Genomic DNA, 22,316 nt, shown 5'->3' with positions numbered 1-22,316 from the left:
TGCTTTGATATCTCTCAGAACTGGTTCGACAATCATTTATACTACAACATTTGTCTTAGGAGCCTTGAAAACTCCTAACATCAACAACCAAACCAAAAACACCACTGAGTAGCACAAAATATAGAACTACAATTTTAAGATGAAATATTAACAATATAATAACACATATCGCATTAAACACTAGAAAAATAACAAAAAGAAACAAATAAAACACATCCACAATTAGCTTCTTTTTTTTGGCAACCCACAATTAGCTTATAATCAAATATGTCCACTCTAATTGCTCACCTAAAATATAATATAATTACCAGAAAAATTATCAAACCCATCTGATATAGGTAGATACCCAAAAATTACATTATCACTTCCATCTAGATTAATAAATCACACAAACTTCGGAAAAACATCACATAATAAATCTTATAAAAAATAACAGACAAAAATAAAGAAGTCTGTTTGTTTATAGCCTATTAATGGCTATAAGAGAATGAAAAACAAAGAAATCGATGACAAAGAAACACAGAAATACGAACGCTGAACATGGGTCGATCATAAAAAAGATAGTTATGCTTAAAAATATGAAACATAAGAAGATAATCAAATTAATAATCACTGGTAATGAATGTGAAATAAAGTATACTCCCTCCGTTTTTTAATATAAGTCGTTTTACAGGTATGCACGTAGATTAAGAAAACCATTAATTTCTTATATTTTCTAAACAAAAACATCATTAATTATTTACCTAACCACAATTCAACCAATAGAAAAATAGAAGATATATTACCATTGGTCATACAACATTAATTATTAATAAATTTTACATAGAAAACCGAAAACGACTTATAATCTGAAACAAAATTTTTTGTCTAAAACGACCTATATTAAAAAACCGAGGGAGTATAATTTTTCCTTTTCATAAAAAAATTATAGAATCTGTTTTACAGTTATTATTTATTATTAATAGTTTTTAAAGTTTATAAACACTTCAGATTTAGCATTACATAAAAGTTGATGTAAACTTTTGAGGCCTTTTTTGCTACTTTTCGAGGATTGTTCTACAATGGGTAGCAGTCATCAAAATAAGTGGCATCAACTCATATTGATTCTAAATACCATAAAGAATTTCTAAATACCATAAGGAATTTCTAATACTGTGACTTAGAACTTAATTGTTAATAAAAAGTGCAAGCTCACTGATTTCAAGCAAAAAATATAAATTTTTGAATATCTACTATGTTAGAATAGTGATGTAGTATGTTCTCAGATTTTACACATGTAATATATGGTTCATTTTTATCGCAACCAGATGACTTTACCTATGATTAATAATTTGTTTTTCATGATAATCCAATATATAAAATAAGAAATGTTTGGATTATAATTTAGATTTAACTATTCTTTATTCATTTCACATTTACTCATTTTTCTATATATTTTTAGATAGTAAAAATGATAAATTTTTAGTTTACTCATTTCTAATTTTTATAATGTGCATTATATATATTAAATATATTTATATTACGACAAAAAATACATTTATATTGTCTAACCCCGGGCGTAGCCCGGGCAAAATCTCTAGTGTATATAAACAGAGAAGTCACATGGCTTTTGGAGGGTCCTGACAGTGATTAATTGTTATGAATCACCTAAGCAATCATAGCTTTATGGAACTTTATTTTTCTTAGCTATGCCAAAATAAATTATTTTATTTTTCATAAAATTCAATTCACTCTATTTGCTTATTTGTCTCTATTGCTCTAGACTTGTGAATATTCTATCCTGGAATAAGGTCCAATTTCAGCCTTGTTTATACCTGGAAAATCGTTATACTATTTTATGCAAAAACCAATATATTCACTCCAGATATATATAATAAAAAATTGTCAAAAATAATTGAAGAAAGGCTGCCCATGTGGGCACTTCCAAGTAATCTCCAGAATCGATGCTTCAAATACATTGGATGTTACTAAAACAACACATATATGAACAAACAAACACCCACAAAAGAAGATCAGAAGACCCGATCTTTGTTATAAACACACAACTTCTTTCTTTTTAGAATATCTTGTCTTCATTTTCTTATAACTTTCTAGTCTTTCTCTACTTTTTTCAGTCTCTAGTTTGAAAAGGAAATGGATCTTGTAAGTTCGAGTGAATCATTTATTGATGATCTTATAGAAGATTACTGGTTCTTTGAGAACTTATTTACCAGGAGATCGAGAGCCTTAAGGGATTGTCACTCAGATCCTTACCCTTCTTCTTCTTCTTTGAGTTGTCATGAAAAAATGGGAGATTCAGATGAGAGGAAGTATCTAGAAGCTTCCACAGGGCGATGTTTGAACAGGGCAGCTTCGATAGATGGAAGAGAAGGAGGATCCAAGAAGAAGCAGTTGTCTGAAAATATTATGGTTCAAGAACAGACACCAGTTATGTCTTTCTTGCATAAGAAGGAACCTGTGGTTCTTCCCAAATCTGGATCTCGCTCGGCTCCGGGGAAGATTCAAGAACCTTCCACAGAGCGCAGTTTGATCCGGGCACCTTCTTTGCCACCTCGGATAGACAAAAGAGAAATGGAGTTAGAGGCAAAGAAGATGATTAATAAGCTGACACGGCAGTTCTCTGAGAAGATTAGGGTTCTAGAACCAACGACAACAACGAGTGATCGTTTCTTGCAGAAGAAGAAAACACTTGCTCCAAAGAAAGCTAGTAGTACTGAAAGGAACAGAAGAGGAGCTGATAATAGTAGCAGTGTCAAGATTAGTTTGCAAAGAACTCAAACGATGCCAAATAACATTAGAAGAGGAGAAGAAGAACTTGAAGATCAAGAAACCGACTCAAGAATGGGATTCTTGATCCGTGAAGCTCTTGCAAGCTCACAAAATGCTCAAAATGTAAATAAAATGATTCACTCTTTATGCCACAAAAAAAAAAAAAATCTGAAAAGCTTTGAATCTTGAAATGTAGGTCTCAGGCAATGAAAGGCAGAGACCACCGAGACACTTGAAGCCAGAAGCAACTGTTTTGGTCAAACAAACAAGCCCAAGTCCCAAAACGCTGCGTAAAACGGTAAGCAGCATAGAAACAGCCAAAGAGATTCAAGGTTATGATGATCAAGTGGTCGAGCCGCGTGTTGTGAACGGGTTAGCTACACCACCTAGGGTTCCGAAGGATACAAGGAAAGAAATGAAGGATCAGATCAAGTTTTGGGCTCGAGCTGTAGCTAGTAATGTCCGACAAGAGTGCTGAAAATTCTTCTAATTACACTAATTAACTCTGTTCTTGTATGGCACTATTCCGTACAAATGATTCTTATCTTGAACTCTATTGTGTTTATTTTCTTTCTGATCCTCCTGAAATAATGAGATTCTTCTGTTTATGTGATGATGATGTTCTTTAGTTCTTTTTTTTTTTGCAAGAAAAAAGTCATGATTATCATGAAGAAAAGGGGTTGAGAGAAAACAACAAGAACATTATAATAATGAATCTTAATGGAAAATTTATATTTAACACCAAAAGAAAGAACATAACTATTTGTGATTTGATTGCGATTTATGCAGAGTTTCCTAGAAGCATTCGAGTTAAAATATTCATTCAGTCTGTTTCGATAACATTACACGTAAAATACGTTGAATCATGTTGGCTTAAATAGTTGTTTTAGTAATAACGTGGAACTAAAACTAGATTGAACCGGTTCTTGATTGCAGAGATCTCTCGTAAGACCTAAACGATAATAGTTTATGCATTTATTCAACCTCAAGAAGTTGATGTCAAAGTAATAAACTAATAATCGAGCATCCTTTGTTTTTTTTGCTAAACTGTAAATATCATATTAATGAGCAAAAGATTTTACAAGAAAGATCTTAGTTCTGAAACCATCAAGGCAAAAAATTAAAACAAGATGGATCAAAGGCAAATATCACTAAACAGAGGAGTCTATCTCAGCTACATTTGCATGAGCCTTTTGAAAGGCTTCCTTTGTCTCCTAGCTGAGATGATATTTCGCACCTCTCTGTCGATACCATAGAAAACAGTTGCGCTCGATAAGGAAGCTTGATTGTGAATCGAGCATCCTTTGAAAGGATATACTAACGCAAAATCTGATAATGTAAGTATGTAATACGCTAGTTTTCATAGAGAAAATGATTCCATGACCTGTCACCGTTAATTACGGATTACTGTTATAGGATTTGTAGTTGCTAGCGTAGTAAACTTCAATACATTGTTACTATTTTTGCGACCAAATCATCTTACAAAAAGAGAAACACATTTTAACTAACAGACAACTCTCACCAGACTTTTATACTTTTTAACAGATGACAGAAACACAGTAGCTTAGGTCAAATCTCAAAGTAGAAAAATAAAGAAACTACTGAAAGAATTTAAAAAGGAAAACTATAAAGTCGAGAGAAAAAAACAATTTACAAACAAGTAGCCGGTTGGTGTAAACAAAACAACAAGCCATTTTTAGTTTTTAGTTTTTTTTTTTTTGGCCAATTTAGCTAAAAATACAAATTGGAGGAGGTAATTGCAGAAGTGTGCATTTTTTTTTAAATAATTGGGGAACCATGTCAAATTTGTTTTGAGTTGCCAATTCTCTCCTCTAGCCACAACTTCTTCGTTACGTATATGTTACCTGCTACCGGGGATGATGCCAAAAAAATTATAATGTATTGAAACTGTTTCCAAAGGCAATCAATGTTTTGAAACCGGATACATTCATTTAAAATGATGATATAAGATACTAAAACCGGATGTAACTCTAATAATTGAAGAAAGAAGAGTTGTGAGATAGTTTACAAATTGTTTGTCAGAAATGTGATTGATAGGAAGATATTTTACAACATGTTGTTCCATGCGCTGAAAGTGATATGATGAGTGCTCGACGCCATAGGACCATGGTATCCTGTTCATCTTGATATATCAATCAAAATACTATCCATGTTGGGAGATGGTATCGGTTTCCTGTCAAATAACGGAGCTTGAATGTTAAAAGTATCTTATTAAAGAAGGCAAGAGCTAGAGATATGCGTATATGTGTCAATAGGCTGCAATTATAGCATGATTACATTTATCTAATCCGAGTTTTACTATTAGTAACCGGATATATGACAGTAGGGTGCATATCTACATAAGTGAATTCCCGATTCTTTGCATTATCAGAAGTTTTAAGATTGTTTGCATTATTGATACTTTCGATATGTGCAACAGTCCCGTCATTATTTGATTTTGTTATGTCTATAGGAACACTTTAGGTATTACTATAAAATGTACAGTCTCTTTACCTGTTACCTAATTTACGTCTATAATTTTGCTATCTAGTGCAAAATCCCTTTTTTTTTTACAAATTCCTATTCTTACTTACCCCCATGCGAAGACCATCTCTACTACGCATTACTTAAATCACTCGAACATAACTGATTAAGAAATAAATATTTAAGAAAATGGTAGATAGTAGATACATTGGTCTCTTGTTCTAAAATAAAAAATAACACATCAAATATCAAACACAGATTAAACAAGGGAAATTGCATCCTACATCTATCAAACAAATTATAATTATAAATTCACCCATTAAACAATGGAACATGCAAAGAACTCTCTAACTTGTATCATCATACAGGGTATGATGACTGAATGAATATCATCATACAGGGTATCATCATCATGAATTATCTTGTAAACAGAAATAATCTAACTTTTGAGATGTGACAACTCTTATTTTTTCCTTTTAGAACAAGTGACAGTTTCCGGTTTATAAATGTTTGGCTCAATAAAACAAAACAATTGACTAGTCATTTAAATTTTGCCTTTTTCAAAACCACTATCCTGATTTTGTCGTTGTCGTATTTAACGATTTTTTAATGTGGGTTAACAGTTCAACTCATAAATCATCAGTAAATCATCACAAGAACGACGTTCTCATGTGGGATACCTACCTATGGAGCTGCTTTTGCCACAGAGTTTATAATTATTTTATTGAAAACATATAGTTACGGTAAGGGCTGGACACAGATCGGATATCCAGATTTTTGAAGGTATTTGTGATTTGATTCGTATGTTACGGATATTTAATTTTTCGATTTGCTTTACTTTGGAAAAATATGGATATCCAGAAAAACGGATATCCGAAAAATAAATAGTAATTTGCGGATATTTATGAATACTTACTAATATCTCATCATTTTGATTAATATAAATAATTTTAAAAATTCGATACAGTTTTTTTTTTAAATATATTTTTTACATGATATATAAAATAAAAATTAGAAGAAGTATTGAAACTATATATTTTGTAAATTTTAAACTTAGTTAACAATTATAATATCACAAAACTTAAGAAAAAAGTTATAATTTTCATAAACATTTTCTCTTTCTTTTTATGTACTACTTTTATATAAGTAATAATGTGAATAGAATTTTTCAAATCATATGTTAGAATAATAATTATATAAACTTATACATTTAAAAATTTTAATATAATTAAGATATACATGTATTTATATATTGCCGGATCAGAGCGGATATCCGCTTTCCAAAAATTTAATATTTGTGATTTGTTTTGATTTTAACGGATATTAATTTTTAATATTTGGTTTGCTTCGAAAGTTTACGGATATCCAAAATTTTTGGATCGAATCGAAACGAATAACAAATCAAATCAAATTTAACGGATAAAATGTTAAGCCTTAGTTACAGTCACATTTGGTCCAAAAAAAAACATTGTTCCCATGTCTTAAAACAAGGGGAAATCAAGGAGTACACAAGAAAGAAAAAAACAAGATCCCTTAGGACTTGGGAGTTAGGATGCTTTCTAAAAATCTTCAGCCCATAATACTTTCTCAATGCTGCAAACTTTTGTTATTCCTTTGTTTTTCTATTCCTATATATGCATATCTTTTCTCCTCAACTGATTCATTCATTCCTCTCTCTCAAAACCCTAATATCTCTGAGAAGTATTTCTGGATACCCTAATTCACAAACCCAAATCGATCCACCGTTGATTGATCTCTTTTTGAAATAGTTTATAAAAGCTTGTGTTTATTAATTGACATGATATCATATATGTATATACAACTCAAAGTATAAACCTAACCGAAATAGATAAATCTTAAAATATTGATCCAATAGAATTAGGATTATATCCTCTAGCTTAATGCCCCCCTCCCTCTTAAATTTGTAATATCTTGAATGTCCAACTTGAAAAGGAAATATTAAAATGTGGGAGTTGGCAACGCTTTAGTAAGTAAGTTTTGGGTTGTTGTTTTGTTGATATGTACTTAATAGTAACTAGTAAGTAGTTTATATTAAACCACATCATAATCATATGACTATCATTTTTAACATGCTTCGTCTTTTTTCATGAAATATTGGATTCTTACCTATGTGGATTGCCGATTGACCATCGCAAAATAAACACATTGATGATTATGAAAAAAAAATAAACATTAGAAGAAATTTGAGCAATTTAAGTTCACAAGTTGAATCTTCCATAGGTCGATATTTGGTTTCGACAAAAGATTGTGAAACAGTTTTTTTTTGTCTCCCATGATACTAAAGAGTCGTCAAAAGGACTACATACACACTAAAAGAACTTCTTTTAACTGGAAAAGCCGACCAATTAGAATCGAAACAAGCTGTCAATCGCATGTCATAGTTCGACTTGAGCATAACTAATCCACACAACCTTTTAAGTATCTTACCGCACATTTTCTGCATGAATTAAGATGAAATATGGACAATGCAGATGAGTGAAAGCAAGATAGATCGAACTACCTATCAACTGTCTATACTTGCTTGGATCGGTAAGCAGTGTTCATTCATCAAGAGCAAGACCATAACCGTTTATTAGAATGTTTATATATGATACTCTTTATAAGACTTTTACGAGTAAGACCATAACCCTTAAGGTCAAAAGCTCTAATACCATTATCAATGTCAAGTCAAAAATTAAAGACAATTGAATCAATGTGTTCCAGATTCCTATGGTCTGGCAACATCGAAAACAGAACAGCATTAAAGGTCGCTTGGAATACTATCTGCTTGCCCAAGAGTGAAAGTGGATTAGGTTTGAGAAAATTTACTCAATGGAACAAGGTTCTCTGCCTCAGATTCATTTGGTTATTATTCTCTAACTCTGACTCTTTATGGAGTAAGTGGCACATGCACCATTACCTGAGCAATACTATTTTTTAGGCCATCACTCCAAAGAATTCAGATTCTGCAATTTGGAAGTCCATACTATCGCCAAGCCCCTTGCTGATAAATTCATCAAATGCAGTATCAACAATGGCTATGTCGCCTCTTTTTGGTATGACAGTTGGACACCGCTAGGCAAGCTAATTGAATTCATCGAACCTACTGGTCCTAGGGACCCAAACCTTCACATTTCAGCCTCTGTGGCGGATGCCTGCAATTCCAAGGGATGGAAGTTGCCTTCACCTCGTTCAGAAAACGCTCTAACCCTGCATATACATCTAACGACATTGAGTTTGCCTAACCAAGCTCTTGGGACTGACACTTATCATTGGATAATTAATGCTACGGACTGCAGGGGTTTCTCCTCGACAAAAACTTGGGAAGCTCTAAGACTGCGAGCTCCTGTCAAGCAGTGGAAAATGTTAGTATGGGTCAGTGGCTTGATCCCTAGACATGGATTCAACATGTGGCTAGCTCACAAGAGGGAGACTAGCAACGTGGGGTAAAATCCTAACTGTTGCCTTTGTAACAGCTTCGAGGAGACTCGGGATCACTTGTTCCTGTACTGTGACTTTGCTATGAATTTGTGGAACCAGGTTTTCTCGCGGCTCGACAACAACAGACGTACCTTCATCTCTTGGGAAGAACTCCTCTCCTGGACTCGACGATCGACTTCATCAGCGCCTTCGTTGCTCAAGAAACTCGTGGTTCAAGCTGCTGTCTACAATATTTGGCGACAAAGGAACTCGGCCCTACACAGCAACGGACACGCCTCTACTCAACAAACTTTCAAGATGATAGACAGAGATGTGAGGAACACAATATCAGCAAGTCAGACATAGGAGAAAGTTTCAAACTCTTAATTATGTCTTATTGGATTAGGTGATTTTTTTCAAAATTCATAATCTGTGTTTTCTTTGTTTTTTATTCTTTTTTGCTAAGGGAACACTTTCTTAGGCTTATAAACCTAAACTTTTCATTTTTTTAATGAATATTCACAATTTAGTAAAAAAAACAAGACAGTGAAGAATACCTCCGAATTAGAAGAGATTGAACTTTGGTTCGGGCATTGACCATTTTAGTCTGATGTGTTTTTCCCCTGTTATGTTGATGGGCTACTAAATAGTAAATGCCCATTTAGTAGCTTTCTATAACTGTATTTTATCTTTCACTTTTGTGGTGATACTAATCACAATATATTTTAATCTGCCGTTTACTTCTTGTTCTATTGAACTTGGTGTTTCAACCAAAGAAAATAATATCATTTTGATAAAAATAAGACATTACACAATTCAACTAGGATCTTTTCACTCTTGTTTTACAAAATGATCTCGTTTGGTATTTTGCTTTATTAATCCAAACACAGAATTATGAGATAGATCTTTATCTGATAGTTTGTTTTGTTAAATGAATTTCCTTTTCTATAAAATTAGATTAATGTTTCTATCATAGAGGCACCATTAGTATGTGTAATCCAGTTGATTCGTATATACCTCAATAAATAAGGAATAAAAGAGAGCATATTCTCTTCGTTGGTCTAAGACAGTCGAAAGAATCTGATCCAAACTCTACAGTTGGAAGCAATGTTACTGTGCTTCTTCTTTTTTTTTTGGCTATACGTGCTTGCTTTTCCAAGCACCTACGTGGTGTGGCTAATTAGAGCTGGGTTGCGGGTCAAACCCGCCCCGCTGACCCGCCAACCCGCGGATAAACTGATTTTTTTTACTTAAAAAATTTGACCCGCTTGACCCGCAAGAAGAAAATATGAAATCCGCACCCGCCCCGCTAAAACCCGCGGGTGATCCGCTAGATCCGCGGATAATATTAATAATATTAAAAATTATTAATTTAAATATTTTTTATTAAAATAACAATAAAATTTAATATTTTAAATATTTTTTATTAAAAATAACAATAAAATTTAATATTTTAAATATTTTTTATTAAAAATAATAAATATTAATCTATTTATAATTAAAATTAAATTATTTTTAAAAAATTTTCTATTTAAAAATAATATTTTCAAAAAAAATCTTTTTTTTTTTAGTTTTTGCGGGTTGGCGGGTACCCGCACTGAATTTTGGCTGACCCGCACCCGCCCCGCATAAAAATCACTCAACCCGCACCCGCACCCGCGAACCAAATTTTTCAAATTACTCGACCCGCACCCGCCCCGCAGCGGATCAAATGGGGCGGGGCCCGCGGATAATGATTCATATTCCCAGCACTATGGCTAATACGTATATATACGGCGTATGTCTAAGTTTCTCTAGTATGGCTACTTCTTTGAGTATAAACTATTAAGCTAGATTGACTTCCAACCTAAAACTGATTGGTGATAAGTGGAGTTGTCCTTCTATATCTTATATATTACTCCATTCGTTTCACAATAAGTATCAGTTAGATATATATTACTCACTTCGTTTCATAATAAGTGTCAGTTAGACATATTTCATGCAAATTAAGAAACTAACAAAATATAATAATTTCTTATCTATTAAAAGAGAAACATTGTAATAAATGTATTCACACACTATAATAGATACGTGGCAACCTCTTAATGATTTGATAATAAGTATGCTAATGAGTTCACACTATATTCATAAATATGTTCACACTATGTACATTGCATTTTTTTAATATAAAACTCACATACATGGTTCCAATAAAACTCTGGATTTTTCTTCAGTTAGAATAAAAATAGATAATGAATCAAAAGCCGAACTATATATATTATTTTTATTGTTTACGGATAAAGTTGAGCAAAATATTCATAAATTTTGATTCGATTCGTTATCCGTTTTGATTTGAATCAAAAACTCTGGATATCTGTAACTCTACGAAACAAATCAGATACTAAAATACAATATCCAAAAAAGAAGCAAATCACAAATACCAATATTTTTAGGAACATATATCTAATTTGATATGTTATATGCATATATATACATATATGTAAAGAATTATATATATATATATATGTTATATATATTATACTTTATATCAGTTTTATAATATTTTTATGAATTAAATTTATTATATTAGGTACTATAATTTAAAAGGTAAATAATGTTTAATTTTTGTAATAAAATGTTATTATTAAAAAATTTTAATTATTTTTAAAATTTTATTTTATTTACGGATCAAATTGGATATTCTTTAAAATTCTAAAACATTTCGGATATCCGAGTCACCGAATATCTAGGTGGCTAAAGATCGAATCGACACGAATGCTTCCAAATACCCAGATATTCTATATGTGCCAACCCCTATTTACGGATACAATTTTATTTTCTTTATATGAAAAAATGACTAATGCCAAGGCCTTTTTTAATTTTAAATTAATTTTAATTTTATCTTTCATGTATTATGTTGAACAAAAATGTCATTTAATATTAATTAATAATATCTTTATATATTTGTCAACTATTTTTATATATTTTTTACATACACATAGATGTGCACCTTGATGTGAGCACTTTGTAACTAAGTGTTCACCACAACTGAAGTATCTAATTTTTTTAAAAGTTGAAATATTTTGTCTTAATGCTTCTTTCACTACTGACCAAATTGTAGTGAAATGATTTGTCTTAATAATTTTCTTTTCTTTTTCTTAAACTACTATCTGTTTAGAAACTATAGTATGAAACTATTGGTTCGACATGACGACTATCTAAAATTCATAACATGAAAATAAATAAATAATATTAATTTTTGGTTTTTACTGAAAAAACCAAAAAATCAAGCATTTTAACCAAATAAACGAAAATGAATATTAATTTAAAATAAGTTATATTTTAGAAGATTAAATCTAAAAAAAAAACTTAAAACCGAACCAATATCCAAATTAAACAGATTTAGTGTCTTTTTATTAAAAAGTAACGAAACTAATAATCACATTCTGCACAGTCTACCTTTATTTATTATGCAACTATTTAAATAAAAATGATTTAACTAAACATCTATTGGTCATTTAAAAGGGTAAGAAAGTGATTAATGTTAAAACTTACATTGAAAATGTAGAATGACATTTATTTTGAAACAGAATAAAAAAAAAAAAACTAAAATGACATTTTTTTATGAAACAGAGTAGTAAGGATCCCACTTTGTGTCTAATATAGACTATCAATTATTCTGCAAAAAAAAAAGTATACCAATTTGTACAGGTGACGGGGATTTTGAGATATATTGTTGGCATTAAAATCACATACACCAAGAACGATGCATAGATTTTAGTGTATGTCGATTTGATCTTCTCTATATGTGTTTGACTAAAAAGTCAAAATGTACATCTTAGCTCGAAGTACGATTGTTTGGCCTGCATACAAGTGAACAACCTATGCTCCCTTGGTTCGTTTGAAAGGTATTAACATTAAACCAACGACATTTGAAAGGAACATTGAACAAACATAATTTTTCTATTGGTTCAAAAATCATATTTTTCTATGTATTGTTTTTCTTTATAAACGATTGTGCATCTTTCAAGATGCGACCCAAAATTTTACCAAAAAAAAAAAAAAAGATGAGACCAAACCATATAATTTTTTTAGAGAATAAGACTTCTTCCAATAAAATTTGATCATGTGATTTCAAAAATTTCTTATTAGTAATCAAGGAGTTTTAATCACTTGACCAATTAGCCGTTGGTATTTTTCTGTAATTTTACTCAACATTTATCTCTAACTAGTTAAGGTTATTGATAGGATTTTAAAGTTTGTTTATTTATTACAAACACACGGTTTAAACTGTATTTTTTAATAATGAAGGTTTTGGAACTTATGCTAATAATCTTGTTCAGGTCTTAACTTTGTTTTTTGATAATCCGATTTAAAGACTAATCCTTCATATTAAATATGGTGAATTTGGAGAATAAGGGACCCCGTTACACTACCATTGAACGGTGTTGCATGAGGATCATTACTTTATATCAGTTAATTACACAGCGCATTTGAGTTTTAATTTCTTGGATAAGATGTGGTTGTCTGGTTTAGATTGTTCACAACGTTGTGTAGCCATAAATTGTAAATTAATGTTTGGACATAATTAGGTATCAAGCTGGTTCAGCAAAGAAAGCACATGCATTGGGGCGGCACTTCCTTACAGCTTTGTGTTAAGAAAACCAAACAATTCAATAATTTTTCTCAAAATCTATCTAAATGCAGAGATAAATAAATATTCAGTTATATAGTACTCCTTCCGTTTTAATATAAATTGTTTTAGAATTATGCACGTTGATTAATAAATCATTAATTTTTTTATATTTTCTAAACAATAAATTACCTAATCACAAATCAACCAATAATAAAATATAAAGTATATTATCATTGGTCATGTAACATTAAGTGTTAATAAATTTTACATAGAAAATCAAAAATGTCATATAATTTGAAACATAAAAAATTCTTTAAAACAACCTATATTAAAATACGAAAGGAGTATTTCTTAACAAACATGTAACAAAAACAAGAATAACCATTTTTGATAAAGTAATCAAATTTAATAAAATCATGTCAATTTGGATCATTTAATGAAGATAAAATAAAATCCTCTATAATTATTTTAAAAAACTTGATTAATAAATGAAGTTTAATTCATGGTTGGCATGCCTCAGCAATCAGCTACGATGAAGACAAACAAAAAATTCTGAGATTAAAAGTTTGTATTAATTAAAGTTGGTAGTAGTAAATAACTTTACAGAGTACTCTCTGTATTTAAAAGATTAATTTTTATATTTATTGATATTTTAAATATTAATGTTTTTACATTATAATGAATGTGTTTTTGGTAATATAAAAAGTGAGTAAAAAATTATAGTAGAATAAATAAAAGTGGTTTATCAGTTATGCAAAGGCTAAAGTAATATTTAACGGCGACGTTTAGGTCTATAATTAGGGCACTGTCTATTTCTTTTTAATTAATTAGAATTGAAAAAATGCTGCAAAAATGAGAAACCAATGAAAAAATAGGAAACTAAAGAGAAAAAAGGATAAATGAGAAAAATAAATAAAAAGCTTGTTGTTCCGTCAGCGTGCGAGAAGAAAGGGTTAGAATCAAGAAACCGACGTCCCTCTCTCTCTCTCTCTTTCCCCTCACCTCTTCTTTCTCTCTGCTTCTGATCTCTCTCTCTCTCTCTCCCTGATTAAACCTTCATAATCAGGTAATTATCACGTTTAATCGGCTCCCGAAGCCCTTTTTCTCTTGTAATTCTCCCAGCCTTCGAATCATTATTTTGTTTTTGTGGGTTTTTAATTATGATGATGATGATGAACTTTATTTATGAGAAGAAATTGCATTGTTGTGGGTTTGTTGGTTTTGCGATTTTGAGCATCGAAGATTGTTCATAACCTTATCTGCATGTTTGCAGGGAGTTTTCGATATAATTTACAAGTCTTTTTGTCTTGTCTAGCTCGTTGCTGCCCTTCGACATCTCCAAAGCTTTCTCCTTTTTTGCTCTCAAGGTCTGATTTTTCCTCCCTTCTTGCATTAGATGATACTTCTGATTGATTGGGCATTTTTTTTTGTGTATTTGTATGAAAGTTTTGATCTTTATTTAGTTCTGAGTTTCTCATTTTTGATTTTTAGCTAAGTTTGTTGTTTTCTTTCATGAAAATGATGATCTTGGCTCTTTACCATGTCATCATGCGTTTGAGAATGCACAATGCAATCTTCTGTTGTGAACATGTTTGCTTTTATACTAAAATCACAAGTTGACATATGCAGCTTAGCTTAGTTTTAAGTATCAGCCCTTGAGAAGGTGTAATGATTGTTGTTGCATTAACTGATATAAAAATCTCGATTTCTTACTCAGTTTATACTTTATTGTGTCATCATTATGGTTGCTGATGTTTCTTTTATATAACTCTAAACCTATCAAGGAGAAAGTTTTGGTTTTTCTTGGCTAGTTGTAGAATTTCTTCATGAAAATGATATTGGCTTTTTACCCTGTCATCATGAGTTTAAGAATGCACAATGCAATCTTCCGAGAACATGTGCTTTCTGTGATTTGATTTCGTTACTTCACTCCCTAAATCACAAGTTGACATATGCAGCTTAGCTTACAAACATGTAATATAACTTAGTTTTAAGTATCAGCCGTTGAGAAGGTGTAATGATGCTGCATTAATTGATATAAAAAAAGCTCATCCTCTTACTCAGTTTATACTTTCTTGTGTCATCATTATGGTTTGCTGAGACTTTTTTTTTTTTCTTCCTTCTTGCATTAGATGATAGTTTTGATTTTGGTTAGGCATGGTGGGCTTGTTTCATCTTCTTTTTTTTTCATGTATGAAAGTTTTGATTTTTTTTTCTTTGTTGTAGAATTGTTCAGAAGCTAAATTTATATTTCATGAGAATGATCTTGGCTTTACCTTGTTTTCATGAGTTTGACAAATGCACAGTGCAATCTTCCAAAAAACATGTGCTTTGTGTGTTTTAATTTCGTTAGTTCATTCCCAGTATCACAAGTTGACATATATGCAGCTTAGAAAGAGTGACATTGATTATGTGTAATAATGTTGCATTGATTGATTGGTTCCATTAAATTTAACAAAGTTCAGTTTCTTACTCAGTTTAAACTTTGTTGTGATTACTGATGTTTTTTTCTTTATAACTCAAAACCTTTCAGAAGTTGACATATGCAGATTACATAGAGTGACATTGATTATGTGTAATAATGTGGCATTGATTGGTTCCATTGTATTTTCTTTAAAAAAATGTTCAGTTTATACTTTGTTGCTGATGTTTCTTTATTATGTGACTCAAAACCTGTCAGAGGGCTTATGCAGCAAGCGAAATGGGACAAAGAAATAGAACAGTCGATTTAGAAATGGAGCAGCAGCACCAATCTCAATCCTCTCTCCAACCAGGACCTTGCATCCTTCTAAGCAGCTTTCCCCAACAACAACAACAACAACCTGATAACAATAATAATAACCTACCTGCAATGGCTGCAAGCTTTCCTAATTTAGAAGCTCGTTCTCTTCAAGACCCAACCTCCTATGACATGTTCTACGGTCTTCCTCAGTACCATCATCACCATCAACTCCATCAGCCTGCTCCTCCTCCGAATTACTATGTTCCCTATATGGCATTTCAGGGTCCATCCTCAAGCAGTCAAGGTGTAGTTGGAGTAAGTTCTGATCAATTTATGGATCATACAAGAGGGGCGTATAAGAGAAAGAACGCCGAAGGAATACCAGTGATGAATCATCAGTCTTTAAGTACTTTAGCAGCTCCATTCAACAATACACCTGAGACAATAGCTCCTTTTGGAGGCCCAAGGAGCAGACCGATGAACCATGTTCTTCCTCCTCCTCCTCCTCCTCATGCTCCTAATAGCTTCATTCAAGGGAGCTATCCTGGTCATCATCCTTTCCCACCTCCTGGCTCAATCTGGTACGACCAACACCATGGCAGGCCTGATGGTTCACCCTCGTTTTGGCCCCACCCACCTTACATGCACGGTACCTACCCACCCATTATCTCTTTTTTGAAGCTTTGAACTGTAATAATCTTGATTATCTATCTTTTGAATGAACTTTTGTAGCTGGTTCCATAGAGTTTAGTAGTAGAAACCCTACAGCGTTCATGTATCCTCCGAGGGACCATTATTATCCTCACCCTCCACCTCCTCCTCCTCCTCCTCATGTACAAGGAGTGAGAGGCCCGAGCGCCACATTATACCCTCCCATGGCTTCTTCACCCTCGTATGGATTTCCTCCTGGGAACTTTGCTCCTCCTCAGAACACAATCAATAGAGGTGGTCCCTCGGGTTCAGAGATGGGTCAAGTTCAACCAACAGGGTTTCGGATATACCAGCGAGATGATTCTGTACCCTTAGCAGCTCTTAGACAACACCGTGGAGGAGTTCCTCGCTTTAGAATGATGCCTGATGATGTATGTTACTTTCTTTCCTCATTTAGTCTTCTCCCTATACTTTGCTTAAGATTCTGTTTGGTTCCTCTCAACGTGTGTTCAGGAAGTTGCGATTTTGGAGTTTGGAGACTTCCTTGGTGGTGGCTCTGGAAATAACCACATTGATCATCATCGAGATATGCGTTTGGACATCGAGGAAATGTCTTATGAGGTGAGCCAATCATTACTCTTTACCTATGTTCTTATCAGAGTTAGGCATGTAGCTTGTCTTTTTATTATCAGAGTTAGGATTTTGTTGAAACTGATTTTAACAACCGTGGGGGTTTGAACAGGAGCTACTTGCGTTGAGCGAGCGAATTGGAACCGTGAACACTGGTTTGCCAGAGGAAGATGTTAAGAACCATCTGAAAACAAGAACATGTTCTGTAGTCAACCTTGCAGCAGAGTCTCCACAAACTAAAGATAGAGAAACAGAACCTTGCACCATATGTCAGGTAAGAAAAATGTATCCAAAGATCAAAGATTTTGAAAAGGCTACACATGCTTGGATTTCAAAGCTCTAAAGAATGATCTGATCTCAATTTGTATTACAGGAGAGTTTCAAGAACGAAGAGAAGATTGCAACTTTGGATTGTGGGCATGAGTATCATGCAGGATGCTTGGAGAAATGGCTGGTTGTGAAGAACGTTTGCCCAATCTGTAAAGCAGAGGCATTGGTCATGGAGAAGACAACTGTTTAATAGGAAGAAAGAATGGCTTTTTAAATCTATATATATATTTATATAAAAAAAAAGAAACTTAACAAGAAGAGAAGGGAAGAAAACAATAGTTTGGGCTTGTTTTCAGCTCCAAAAAGGATTCTGTAAATTTGTACTCTTTTTTGTTTGTGCAGATATTAATATGTGTTAATGGTGTCACTCTTTTCTATTTGGTTTCTTGGCTTATGTGAAACTGAACAAATGTACAGGCTAATTTGCTTTATCTAGGGCTTTTCATTCTTTTATGCTTTCTTGTTCGGATTGCTTAGGGTTTCTATTATCCTTTTTTTAAAAAGGAAAAATCTCTTTTAAGACGTGTCAAATTAAAAAATTTGAATGGACAACATGTATAGGTTGAATTCTTGCACTCTTGAAGAAGTTTATGTTTTATTGAATTTGTCATGCGTGGTATCCTGGTATTCTTGAATACCCTATAGAAACTTTTGTATCTTAATCTTCTATTTGGATCCTGAAGGTACATCGGTCCTCTAGGCTGTAGTGTAGATACCATGTTTACCGATTCCGAACTGTTTGTCTTGAAAAGTATTTATAATTGTTGAAATTTAATTATGCATTTCATCACCCAAACTAGAGTTTCAAACTTTGCAAATAATGATGATAAGCTTTGCCGAATGTTGCGTGCTCCCATCAAACCGTCAATAGTTCTGTTCGTTAATCAAACGTTGCCGCAGCGACTACAAATCAAAATTTAGAAGGGAAAAAGAGTATCCAAAAAGAAAGAGAGAAACGAACACGGCTAATATCTTCTTGTTTGGCGAATCATACATGTCCAATAAATTGATCTATGTCTTTTCACGATGCAGCGAATTTACGATTTACACCATTGTTTAGTTTGGGCTTATGCTTGGATCTTTAATACTGTCTTGACCTGATTGAAATTCTTATTCATTTGTGATTTCGTTTGGGCCTCTTTATAAGATAGTCTCCACCTCGTCAAGCTTTAAAATATCCCTCGGATCTTTATCAATACCGTTATAATTTATTGTTCTGATATTTCTAAACATATCGTATCCATGAGAATGCAATGACTGAACTAACATTTTATATCTTTCAAAACAAATAATCCATACTGGAGTATAAATATGATGTTGCAAAGATACTCGGATTTTATCGTATTTGCAAAAGAGCCTAAACAAATCAAGTATATATTTTGTGACTTGACATCCAGGTTCGACTATGTATTTTTTCTGATTATGTAAAATGACATCCCAATAAATCAAGTCTTGATGTACAACTAATTGACATACTCAGTATGATTGTTGTGTCGTCATCGTCTACTAATGAATGAATAAATTTGTTATTTCATACCTTCAAAAGTAAATCAATTAATTGATCTACCATTTGGGAAGGTTCCAAGTTAATATTGCTGACTGATTTATAATTTGCTGATCTTATACGAGTGGTAGGGATTCATAGATCATTCTAAACTAAAATTGACTCACTTGTATCACCTTTTTTCAGTCTTTGCTTACTAAAGATCTAGTTGAAATAATACGTCTCCACCCGTAGGAAAGAGAGTATGGTTTAATAAGATCCATAAGGTTTGTTTTCCGATAATATCTTTCTTTAAAGACTTTGGCAAGAAGTGAGTTTGGTCTGTCCAAAAGCTGTCATAGTTGTTTTGCTAATAAAGTTTATTTAATCTATCTAAATTTCAAAAATCTATTAATCTATTCTTTTTATACCTACATAGTTTATCGCATGCCATCATGTGCATTCCTCTATCAGGGTTCCTCTGGAGCTCCACCTTGTAAGATTACACTTGTTAACTTTTTGGTTGTCAATTTTGGCAGCTCGAAACATGACATTAAATTATTAAATATAGCTATTTTCACTGATTTAATTAGGATTTTTTTCCTCCTTTAGCAAGAAAATTTTCCATCCACCATTGACCTGGTTGACATGGTTGTGAACTCTATCCTTCAGAAACCCAAATATTTGTGTGTTTTGAACTTCCCAAGTTTTATGGAATTCTTAAATAACCCATCCCACCTATTGTTGAGTACCAAGTATCTCTTTCATCTCGCTCTTAACTGAATCTTCAATCTTATGGCCGAATTGTAATGCTGATTTAGCAAAATTTATAAGTTTTCTCAAAATCTCTCCATATTTCTTATAATGCTTAGAATAACCTTGCATTATTTAGTTGTCTCCTTATAGAGGAAAATAATATTATCTGTAAAGAGAGTATGTGAAATTGGAAGACTTGACGTTGCTATCTTAAAACCAATGATTGTTTTTTTTTCCTGTTTTTTAATATTTGAAATCAATAATGGATCCCCTTACCTCAGTTCTCTTGGTGGTTTCACAAGTCCCCTAGGACAGCCATTATTAATACTAGAGTAAAACCCGCCCTACGGGCGGGTATGCAAGTGAATTGTAATATAAAAATATTAACATTCACAAATTATTTTGTTACTTTTTTATAAATCATAGACTTAAAAAGAAATTTTACTTTTAATCATGTAACTATTTTATAATTATAATAATAAATAAACAAAATTATTCGAAATTATGATTGAATTTCAGCACATAAAATATGAATTATTCTTTTCTAATACATTTCCTTTCAAATTTATTGTTAATTTACTCTCTTTTTTTTAAATCTATTGATTTTACTATTACTAGGTCCTTGTCCGCGCTACGCGCGGATAGTATTTTAATTTTTTTTTTTATATTTTTAATACTATTATGTCAATTGTTTAGTTTTATAAAATGTTATGTTTTTACTGTAAATTTGGAATTAAAAATCTAATTTTTTCTTACTGTAAAGTAAGTTAATTTTTTTGAATCTTACCACAACACATTATACATGAAGAGAATATAGTTGGTCTTTATATTCTTATTTGCTGTAATATTGAAAATTTTGATGATTTGTTTAAATGGTTTTTTTTAATTATATATTTTAAGATTGATTTTTCGTGACTACATTCTATAATTGTCTAAAAAAAATTGTTTGTCCCATATAGACATCCACATAAATATGAACTTCTTATAAATTTGTTCATTGGAATATTTAGTTTCACTTTCAACTTTATTCTCTTTTTTGGCACCCTCATGCTAACTTGTGGGGCTAGCCAACTTGGTGCAAAAGGGTTTACAAAAGCTGATCGAGATGCGCGTGATCGGACACCTTTTGCTAGGCTATTCGTACAGAATTTTAAAGATCTAAGAATATAAGCAATAGAAAGTTCAGAAAATTATTTAGATACAGCATGTATTTCGTCTAGCTCCGAGTCCAAAGCAGGCCAGTCTTCCTCCTTTTGAATGAGTATAACCAGTTGTTCACAGTTGATTGAAAGACCATCTCTTTGTGTCCAAACTTCAGTATCACTTGCATTGCCCGTAGCAAACCTTCAGCTTCCGCTTGCAGTGGTGATTTGGTGCGTGTATATTGGCCCTTGCTCCAAACAGCATTGGAAAGTCACCATCCATTAACACAAAGCCAAGTTCATATATATCTCTTTCATTTTATCCAGGATGTCTAGCAAAAGCGTTTCTTTGCGGAGGAACAGTTGTGTCCGTTACTTCAACTCCCATATCAATCTCCATAATCTCGTCTATACGTTGAGATATCCTCCAACAATCTGCTTCAATTTTATTCGCTAATGGAAAATACATAATTCCTACGACACTATTAATTATGTTTTTTTTTGTAACACCGATACGACAAACTTATGTTTGATTTAACAAAACTCTTATTTTAATTTTGTATTAAAGAATCAATCATATTTCATATTATCCATAATTTTAGTAAATTTGCTTATTTGTCATGTTTTTATTAGGTTTTAGCTAAGTCATTGATTTATTATTTATTTTTAGCTAAGTCACTAATTTATTAATTAAAAAAATACCCTTAATTAATATTATATATATATTAAAATAAATTTTATTTTAGTAATATTAAATTTCTATTTTATATTAAAATTTAGTTAGTTTTTCTTATTTTTCATATTTTATTAGGTTTTAGACTTTTAGATAGGTTATTGATTTATTATTAATTTCTAAGTGATTCGCTAATGTGTTAATTAAAACAATACCCTTAATGAATTTTATATATAATTAAAAAAGAATTTTATTTTAATCATATAAAATTTATATGTTATATTAATATTAAATAATTGATTCTAAAATAATATAATAAAATTATCAAAAATTGAAAAATAAGATAATTTTTATATATATTTTGTTGCTATCTGAAAACAATATTTTTATTATAAAAGTTAAGAAGATACAAAAAATTATAGTTAAATATTATTCAAGAAAAAAACATTTATATAAAGATATTTTCTAAACTATTTCTAAGATATGAGTGTTTTAAAAAATTTAACACAGGATGTTTAGAACACGGGATTATGCTTATGAGAGAGTGGCTCGGGAATAGGCTTCGAAATGGGTCGAATGGGCTCCGAAAATAGCTTATTTTTTTTTAACTCAAACTCAAGTCCGGATGACATGGCATCTTG

General features: G+C 31.8%; 2 protein-coding genes across 2 annotated transcripts; both read left to right on the top strand.

Moving 5' to 3' along the window:
- The first annotated feature begins 1,742 nt into the window (after positions 1-1,742).
- Positions 1,743-3,383, top strand: BNAA05G14630D. Its single transcript, XM_013897035.3, has 2 exons — positions 1,743-2,892; positions 2,966-3,383. Exons 1-2 carry the CDS (start codon positions 2,134-2,136, stop codon positions 3,245-3,247), a joined length of 1,041 nt encoding a protein of 346 aa, XP_013752489.1. The 5' UTR covers positions 1,743-2,133; the 3' UTR covers positions 3,248-3,383.
- A 10,787-nt stretch (positions 3,384-14,170) lies between these two features.
- Positions 14,171-17,998, top strand: LOC125597627 (probable E3 ubiquitin-protein ligase HIP1). Its single transcript, XM_048772231.1, has 7 exons — positions 14,171-14,354; positions 14,562-14,655; positions 15,969-16,659; positions 16,743-17,092; positions 17,175-17,282; positions 17,404-17,565; positions 17,665-17,998. The coding sequence occupies exons 3-7, from the start codon at positions 15,990-15,992 to the stop codon at positions 17,809-17,811; spliced, it is 1,437 nt and encodes a 478-aa protein (XP_048628188.1). The 5' UTR covers positions 14,171-14,354; positions 14,562-14,655; positions 15,969-15,989; the 3' UTR covers positions 17,812-17,998.
- The last annotated feature ends 4,318 nt before the right edge of the window (positions 17,999-22,316 follow it).

This window comes from Brassica napus, unplaced genomic scaffold, assembly GCF_020379485.1.
Source record: "Brassica napus cultivar Da-Ae unplaced genomic scaffold, Da-Ae ScsIHWf_1506;HRSCAF=2102, whole genome shotgun sequence".
NCBI classification, from domain to species: Eukaryota; Viridiplantae; Streptophyta; class Magnoliopsida; order Brassicales; family Brassicaceae; genus Brassica; species Brassica napus.
This window is presented reverse-complemented; position numbering and strand designations above follow the sequence as displayed.